General features: G+C 42.1%; 1 protein-coding gene across 1 annotated transcript; it reads left to right on the forward strand.

Moving 5' to 3' along the window:
* The first annotated feature begins 340 nt into the window (after positions 1–340).
* LOC127761033 (GATA transcription factor 6-like) lies at positions 341–2,678 on the forward strand. The gene is made up of 3 exons (XM_052285240.1): positions 341–545; positions 666–998; positions 1,111–2,678. Exons 1-3 carry the CDS (start codon positions 390–392, stop codon positions 1,906–1,908), a joined length of 1,287 nt encoding a protein of 428 aa, XP_052141200.1. The 5' UTR covers positions 341–389; the 3' UTR covers positions 1,909–2,678.
* The last annotated feature ends 6,262 nt before the right edge of the window (positions 2,679–8,940 follow it).

Consider the following 8,940-nt stretch of genomic DNA (forward strand, 5'->3'; position numbering starts at 1 on the left):
AAGCCAAAATTAAAAATTTGATTGAAATTGGAACGATGTGACGGAAAAGTTGAAAGTTTGTGTGTAGGAAAGTTTGATGTGATAGAAAAGTTGAAAGTTTTTTTAAAAAAGTTTGGAACTAAACTAGGCCCAAGTCTAGGCTGTGTTTAGATCTAAACTTTAGATCCAAACATCCAATTTTTTCTATCACATCAACCTGTTATACACATAACTTTTCAGTCACATTGTACCAATTTCAACACAAACTTTCAACTTTAGAAGAAAAACACAGCCCTAGTAAAAAAGAAGTTTGTTGAGTTGGGCGTAAAAACGGGGGAGATGGAGGGGGGCGACGGAGAAATTTAACGAACAGTGCATTTGTTGCGCACACGGACTTTGGCAGCCATTCAATGACCCACCAGGCGCTCATCCCTTCCACCCCTCCCTCTGCCTTTTCCCCTGCTTCCCACTTCCTCCACGCCTCCTCCTCCTCCTCCTCGCCTTCGCTTTCCTCCCACGCCGCCGCCGCCATGTCGTCGTTCGCGCACCACCACCATGGCTCGCTGGTGAGGCTCTCTCTTGCGTGGTTGAGCCGTTCGCGACGGTTTTAATTAGGGTGGTTCTTGAAACTGACGAGAGTTTCGTGTGTTTCTTTCTTTTGCTCTGCTTTCTTTGTGCGGTTTCAGGTGGAGAAGGACGGGAGGATGTCCGCGCTGAGGAGTAGCCTTAGGCCGTACGAGGCGGCCGAGGAGATGGCCGCGGCGGCGGCCGCCGGCGGGCCGGCGGCGGCGTGGGGGGCGGTGGAGAGGGGGGCAGGGATGATGGGGGACGGGTTCTCGGTGGAGGACTTGCTGGACCTTGAGGAGCTCTGTGAGGTGGACAGGGACGGCGGCGAGCAAGGCGAGGCGGCGGCGGCGGCGGCGGCCGCCGTGGAGAAGGAGAGGTCTAGTGACTCCCATGGCTCGTCGGTGGTGTCGTATGAGCCCATGCCGCTGCTGCCGCCGGTGATGGACCTGCCGGTAAGAACATATATGACGACGTTTGGCTCCTCGTTTCGCGCCAAGCGCGTCGACTTTTGCAGTCTCCACCCATGTCGTCGTTTGCTCATGAGGTGTTTGTTTTTGTGTACAGGCGCATGACGTGGAGGAGCTTGAGTGGGTGTCCCGTATCATGGACGACTCGCTCGCCGAGCTCCCGCTGCCGCAGCTCCCCGCGGCGGCGGCGGCGTTGGCGGCGTGCGGCAAGCCGCAGCACCGCCGGCCGCACGAAGGCGCGGCGTCGGCGTTGTTGGACCCTATGCGCACCCCGACCATTTGCGCGCTGTCGACGGAGGCGCTGGTGCCGGTGAAGTCGCGGCGGAGCAAGCGGTCGCGTGCCTCCGTGTGGTCGCTCTCCGGCGCGCCCCTGTCCGACTCGACGTCGTCGTCGTCCACCGCGACAACCTCGTCCTGCTCGTCGTCGGCCTCCTTCTCGCCGTTCCTCCAGTACGTGGACTTCCCCGCGCTAGTCGCCTCCGACCTGCTCGACGAGCAGCCGCGCTCCAAGAAGTCCAAGCACGGCAAGAACGGCAAGCAGAAGCCCAAGAAGCGCGGGCGCAAGCCGAAGCACCAGCAGCCGCCGCACCTCGCCGCCGCCGCCGCCGCCGGCGGCGCCGCCCTCCCCGCCACGGGCGACCGCCGCTGCAGCCACTGCGGCGTCCAGAAGACGCCCCAGTGGCGCGCCGGCCCCGAGGGCGCCAAGACGCTCTGCAACGCCTGCGGCGTCCGCTACAAGTCGGGCCGCCTCCTCCCGGAGTACCGGCCGGCCTGCAGCCCGACGTTCGTCAGCAGCCTGCACTCCAACTCCCACCGCAAGGTGCTCGAGATGCGCCGCAAGAAGGAGACCCCCGTCATCGTGGCGGCCGCCGCGCCGGCCGTCGCCTCCTTCTAGCCTAGCCTAGCTAGCACCGCCGCGGTGGCTGTACATTTTCCTTTTTCCTGGCCGTATCATTAGTCTGCTGTACCGTACCTGAACTTTTTCCTCCCTTCACTCTATTTTAGTCCCGTCGTACTGCTAGAATTCAGTAGTAGGAAAATTAGAGGTCTCATTTAGAGATTGTGTTAGGTTTAGTGATCAACATTTGCATGTTTTAGCATTAGATTGTTATAGTGTACTCTAGTAGAAAGCACTCGAGCTCTTCACAAGAAAAGCTATTCAAAGCTGCGTCTGGCAAGAATGGCTGGGAGGCAGAGGGGTACCGATGTCTTCGGTGTGAAACAAGAAATTGGCTGTCTTGTTTTAACCGAGGGGTCAGAAAGAATTAGAGTATCTGGTGAAAGAGGAATGGGGTGTGGCTTGCCTGCATCATCGCCATCAGCTTTGTGGTGCCAAAGCTATCTGTCCATTACTCCCGGCACATCGAGAACATTGGTTCTATCTATGTCGAGGTCATCACACATCACTGTAGGTGGTCTCCTAAAGCCATCTCAGCCACTTCATCAGTAGTCAACAGTTCAACACCAGTGAGACTGAGACTACTCGCATTCCACATTTCCGCTATTAAAGTTCATGTGCATAATTGATTAGACCCCATAGGCAGTTTATCATTTATCTCTTGGTCTATAGTCATATAAATTAGATACTCTTAATTATCATGCTCTGGAAAAAAGAAAAAGAAAAAGGCTATCCATTTGAATATTGAAAATGAAGAGTTCATATGAGAGGCTGTGTTTTGTTCGTGTGCCAAATTTTTTTTTGGACGTATACGGATATATATTTGAAGTATTAAACATAGACTAATAACAAAACAAATTATAGATACCGCCTATAAACTGTGATACGAATCTATTAAGCTTAATTAATTTGTCATTAGCAAATATTTACTGTAGCACCGCATTGTCAAATCATCATGGCGTAATTAGGCTCAAAAGATTCGTCTCGTGATTTACATACAAACTGTGCAATTGATTTTTTTTTGTCAACATTTAATGTTTCATGCATATGCCTAAACATTTGATATGACGGAAAAGTTTGAAGTTTGAAAAAAAAACTTGAATCTAAACAAGGCCTGAATACAACATGCTGCAAGTGGAAATTGGTACTGCTCTATCAATTATACACTTTAGAAAATCTCCAAGTTATTCAGAACAAATAAAAAATCTGAATTATATGAACGATTTTCTGTTTACCCCATTCAAATCAACCGGCTTAATTAAATTATATTGTCTAGAAACTGAGAAAGTCGCATTGAATTTTATTGCAAGAACTTGAGAAAGAAAATCGTTCTCCCGTAAATAAACACTGCTAATACGGTTGAAACAAGATACTCCCTCCGTCCCATAATATAAGGGATTTTGATTTTTTGCTTGTACTGTTCGACCATTCGTTTTATTAAAAAAATTTAGAATTATTATTTCTTTTATTTGTGACTTACTTTATTATCCAAAGTACTTTAAGCACAACCTTTTGTTTTTTATGTTTGTAAAATTTTTTTAAATAAGATGAATGGTCAAACAGTATAAGTAAAAAGTCAAAATCCCTTATATTATAAGACGGAGGGAGTATCAGATGAAAAATGTGTAATAGCCACAGGAAAACGAGGTTTCTTTTACCATTTGTTCTTATGAACAACTCAAAACGAGACTACATTTGAAATTAGAGAGCAGTGTACAATGAATATTAAGTACTCATTGTACATTAGGTTGTTCTTATTCATATATATCAGCCAGCTTCATTTCTAGACTACGATGCAACACTCTTGCTGGATACACACTCTTGCAGTCGATAGTCAAACACTATTTTATACACTTTGGATGCCGGGTTACTAATAGGCTTCATGCTTAATGCGCCTTTAAGAGTGTGATGTTTGGTTCATGGTCCAAGTTTGCCATGCCAATTTGAACAGTTTATTTGAATATGTTAGAGTATTTCTGTGTTCTAGATGAGTTCTCATGCGTGTAGTTAAGTACTCCCTCCGTACTCGCAAAGGAAGTTGTTTTGTATAGCGACACGGTCTCCAAAATATAACTTCAACTTCTTATTTCTATAAAAAATATTTATTAAAAAGTGATATATGTATATTTTTATGAAAGTATTTTTCAAGATAAATCTATTCATGTAATTTTTACATTTTCAAACTCAACAACTTAAGAGTTATTCATGATTTATATTGCCAAGGTTTAACTTAAACATTGTTCTAAACGACTTCCTTTATAAATACGGAGGGAGTATTCTAATTCAAACAAGGCGCAATTTTACCTTGTTGGCTCACTTATTAGCCAAAGTTTGCCATACTTACCCATTTTACGAGGCATGCCATTCATTTACTAATTGAGCTATAGCAAAGCTCTCTTAACTCTTTTCTACTTTTGATAACTCCAGACTAATTAAATTAAATTAAATGATAGTTTTCGCATTTTTTTACCAAAAACAATTATGTAAATTTCACAAAACTACATGTACTTTGGTGAAATTATCGTAAAACTATAGATTTAACATGATATATCACAAAAGTACGGACTTAACACTAGTGAAATAGCGCAAAATTGTAGATTTAATAACAAAGTTATCATAAAACTACATGTTTAATATCAATTTAATCATAAAATTAGGACATTTACTCAAACATAATATTAGTGCTAAGTATTTAAACTCCAAAACATGTTTTTTATAACTTTATTATTAAATACATAGTTTTACGATATTTTGCTTAAACTTGTATTTTTATAATAAATTTATAATTAAACCTGTAGTTTTGTGATCATCATATTGAATATGTAGTTTTACAATAATTTGCTTAAAGTATTTATAGTTTTGTAAAATTTACTTAAGAGTAATTCATTTGTGTGAAAAATTGGTACTCTCTCCTTCTCATGGTTTTGTGATTCTGAGATAATGCTTATTCCCATCTATCCACTCATGTAGTAGTATATTTTCCCACCTATGAACTTCTGTACTATTTTATCCCTCAATTTATCACCTTTAATACTATGGTATTAGGGTGGCCGGGTGGGCAAAAGCTCGAAGCTCGTCACTTGGATCGGCTCGTATAACTAGCTTGGCTCATGCTAATAGTCTTAATTATTCGAGCCAAGTTAGATATTTAGGTCGTTAGTAAAAGAGATCATCATGTCTTCGCGTACCTAGTGCTTGTTAACTATCGATTAGTACTTTAATTTCAGGCAAACTATATATGTTTAATTAGTGTTTATTATTCGGCTTATAGAATAAAATAGTAAATATAAAATTATAAAAGTGGTATAAATGCATTAATGAGTCAGCTCGTGAGCTGAACCGAGATAGGTTTTTAGCTCCTTAGTTTTAATGAGCCGCTGGTTTGTTATTCATCCCTATATGATTTGTTCTTTTGCTACTTCTTTAATTTTTTTAAAAAATATTATAATCTTTTACATTATGGAACGAGAAGAGAGTAGTTTTTTTAAAAAAGCCGCCGTGGTCTTGTGTACTGTGGATGTGGATTGAACAGATCGATAGAGTGCTTCCCAACAAACAGTAGGCGATAACCGCGCCCTTCCGGTCTTCCCGTCCAACTCCACACAGGCACACACGACATCCGAGTTTCTCCCTCCGGTTTAACATATACTTCGGGGAGAAATCTTTGATACTTCAGATTCCTGCGCGGGCAACGCTGCCCGTGTGTCGTCGACGAGCAAGATTTCGCTTGCCGCCGCGGCCGGTCAGGTGCCTCGGCTTTCTAAATTTTGATACTATTTTCAAACTTACTAAATTTTAAAAAAAGTTTTAAAAAATAAATATATTTAGTTTGCTGTTAAATTTTGATAACTATACAAGATATCATACCAAAATTTTGACATCCATATCAAAATTTAGTAAGGTTTTTTTATATCCAAAAGAACAGGCTCTAAGGGGTTGTTTGGTTGATGACTAAGTTTGCCATAACTAAGCTAAGACAAGTTGTGGCATGTGGCAAAAGTATGGCCAAGAAGTATTTAGCCACAAGTGTGGCAATGTTAGCTCTAGTTATCTGGGGAGCGTATCCTATGCACACAGGCCCTCGCGTGTACACACCGTGTACACCAACTAAAAATTATCACAAAAAATTCTACGAAAATTCATACATGTACTTTCAATAGTATTACATCTACGTGCAAAGTCGCATCTTCAAATTCATTCTACATAGAGAATAACAAAAAAAGATAAAATTCTGACAAAATTGCAACCTTAAAACTGTCAGATTTTTTTTTGTTACGGCTAAAATATAATGAATTTGATGTTAAGATTTTAACCTTAGGTGTAATACAATTGAAAGTATGTGTATAATTTTTTCTAGATTTTTTTTGTGATATTTTTTAGTTGTTGTGCACGTGTGTACATGTGAGGGCATGTGTGTATAGAATATGTTGCCAGTTATCTGAGTATAACATATGGGACCTAAGGGTAGGAAAGTGTGGCATGACATAACTATAGCATTGAAACAAACACACGTAGCATGACTGAAGTAACTGTGACATGACTGAAGTGTGGCGTGGCAAAGTGAAGTAATCAAACAAACACCCCTAAATACTCCACCCAATCCGCGTACAACGTGCTTTGGTTGCAGCAGCAGCAGTAGCAGCGCAGAGATGCTGCAGCTTCCCGGTTCCCCGTCGTGATGTACTCATGTGGCGGGCGCTTACGTCGGCGTGCACGCGTGACGGACCGCTAGAAATTTCGAAGGCCTGTTTACGGCCTACCGCTTCCTCCGTTCAAAATAATAAAATAATAATAATAATAATAATAATAATTATTATTATTATTATTATTATTATTATTTTAGTTCTTATTTAGGACAGAGAGTAGTTCGGAGAAATTTCGCAGCAATTTGGAGGAACTGCACTGTTTTCTACATAAGTTCTTAATAAAATTCCTGTGTTTCTTTAAGGATCAAATGAGGGCCCTTTTGAATCACAGGTTGAAAAAATGGAGGGATAGGAAAAACATAAGATTCTGATAGGAATTGAAGTATAAAACAGAGGATTGCAAAACACAGGAAAAATATAGGAATGGTCGTTTGATTAGAGCGCAGGAAAAACGCAGGAATCGGATGAGAGAGATAGACTCAAAGGGAATTTTTCAATAGGTTGAAGCTCTTGCTAAATTTCCTCCAAAATCCACATGCAATGTATCATTCCATATGAATTTCATAGGATTTGGAAAGCTTCAATCCTTTGAATCAAAGGGCCAAATTGGAAAATTTCATATAGTATTTGAATCCTATGAAATTTCTATAAAAATTCTTTGAATCAAAGGGCCCTGAATTTCAAAGGAATTGTCAACGTTTGGTTTTCTACTTTTCTCTGGAGACTTTTTTTTTTCTATGATCTTGTTTGGAACAAAAGAAAAAAATAGATCAAAATCCTAAGAAAAAAGACAGAATTCTTGTATTTTCAAAGGAAAAAAAATAAAGTTCAACTCAAATGAAAATTTTCTTCACTTTGGTTGTTTTCTTTTAGAACTTCCACTTTGGTTTGGGTTTGTATCTATCTCCCTCCTAATATATACAGTAACATATACTGAGAAATGAGTCCCACCGCCGTCGCCGTCGCCGTCGCCGCAGCCACTCCCTGCCGCCTCCTTGTCGATGCCGGCGCCATCTCCTGCTCGTAGAGGAAGAGAGAGAGATGAGAGAATAATGAGGACTTGAGGAGAGGAGAGGAAGAGAGAGAGAGGAGATGAGTTGAATTTTTTTTAGGTGGTGAGAGGGAAAAGAGAGTGGCCGGGAGAAAAAAAAATCTGTGGAGAAAGAGGGGTATCTTTTGCATAAGGACCACTTAGATTTTTACATGTACTTGTCTTAAGGAGCCGTATGCGAAAATGAAGATTGATTTTTGCAGATGCAACTAATTACGGTTCGCATGTAACCTATAGGGGTCCTCGTACAGAAAAATTGCTTTTGTACTAATACATAAGGGATCACTTATACAGTGTAATTACATGCAAGTTACATTATAATTACACTATAATTATATTATAAATCTGTCAAATTTTTAGGAGAAAATTTATCGCAAATGTATAGCAAAATTAATGCATAAATATTTGTACCTGTGATGAGTGTAAGATTTGAATATTGGTGAATAGGTTCGACCACGATAAGCCTAATAAATTGAGCTACGTCTAATTCTCAAATTTCTAGTTTTTCGACTTGATCCTACGTTCTATTTCTGCTTTTTTTTTTCATTTCTTAGTTCCAAATCCATTTTGATTTTATTGCCATTTCCACGTGTTGCTTAGGTCAAGTGGGAGCTCCGTGCTACGTAGTATGCTAGCTAGACACTAGAAACTGAGCTGTTTATCCATGAAAGCAAGCCGTGCACAAATTTCTGCGATAATTTGCTTTACCTCTCTATCGAAAATACAAAAAGAGGTGGAATTGCACATCCACTCCGCGTGTGCGCTTTCTCCTGCTTTGATGTACTCTTATTCCTTTCCCCTTCCGTCTTTCACCCTCCTGGATTCTTGCCTCCTGGGCTGTTTTGTGTACACTCCACTGACCAGCGACGGCTGCTTATTGCTTCGCTTGATCAGTTGATCCTAGCAAGCAGCAACTGGTAACATGTACCCTACTCGTCCCTACTACGTACTCTGAATAAAATCAGAGACGGGGATTCCCCTTCCAGAAACTGAAGTACCCAAACCGGCCGGTCGGGTTTGCAAGGGGCAGGGGGCAAATGCATGCGCGACACCTAGCGCACACTCATCGCGATCATCCCGTGAACGACGACACAGTCGCCGCATGGGCCGAGAAGCGGGGAAGACGCACGCCGCGCGCGAGTGCATGTAGCTTTGCCTTTGGCGTACGTGGGCTCGTGGCGAGGCGGCACATGCGCCGCGGCGGGATATGGCGCGCGCGTTGGCGTTGCGTTTGGTGTTTGGGTGGAACAAACCCCCTGTAGTAATAGCGAGGTGGCCGTACCGTACGCCCAGGTTGTTAGCTGTTACTGTAAATTGCTACTGCTCCTAGTA

The sequence above is a fragment of the Oryza glaberrima genome, chromosome 2 (genome assembly GCF_000147395.1).
Source record: "Oryza glaberrima chromosome 2, OglaRS2, whole genome shotgun sequence".
Lineage (NCBI taxonomy): Eukaryota > Viridiplantae > Streptophyta > Magnoliopsida > Poales > Poaceae > Oryza > Oryza glaberrima.

What these genes read in the sequence shown, in the direction of transcription:
- LOC127761033 (XM_052285240.1), top strand. Translation starts at nt 390, where the DNA reads ATGACCCACCAGGCGCTCATCCCTTCCACCCCTCCCTCTGCCTTTTCC. An exon ending in ACCACCACCATGGCTCGCTG is followed by an intron (nt 546 to 665) that starts GTGAGGCTCTCT and finishes GTGCGGTTTCAG; the next exon opens with GTGGAGAAGGACGGGAGGAT. An exon ending in CGCCGGTGATGGACCTGCCG is followed by an intron (nt 999 to 1,110) that starts GTAAGAACATAT and finishes TTTTGTGTACAG; the next exon opens with GCGCATGACGTGGAGGAGCT.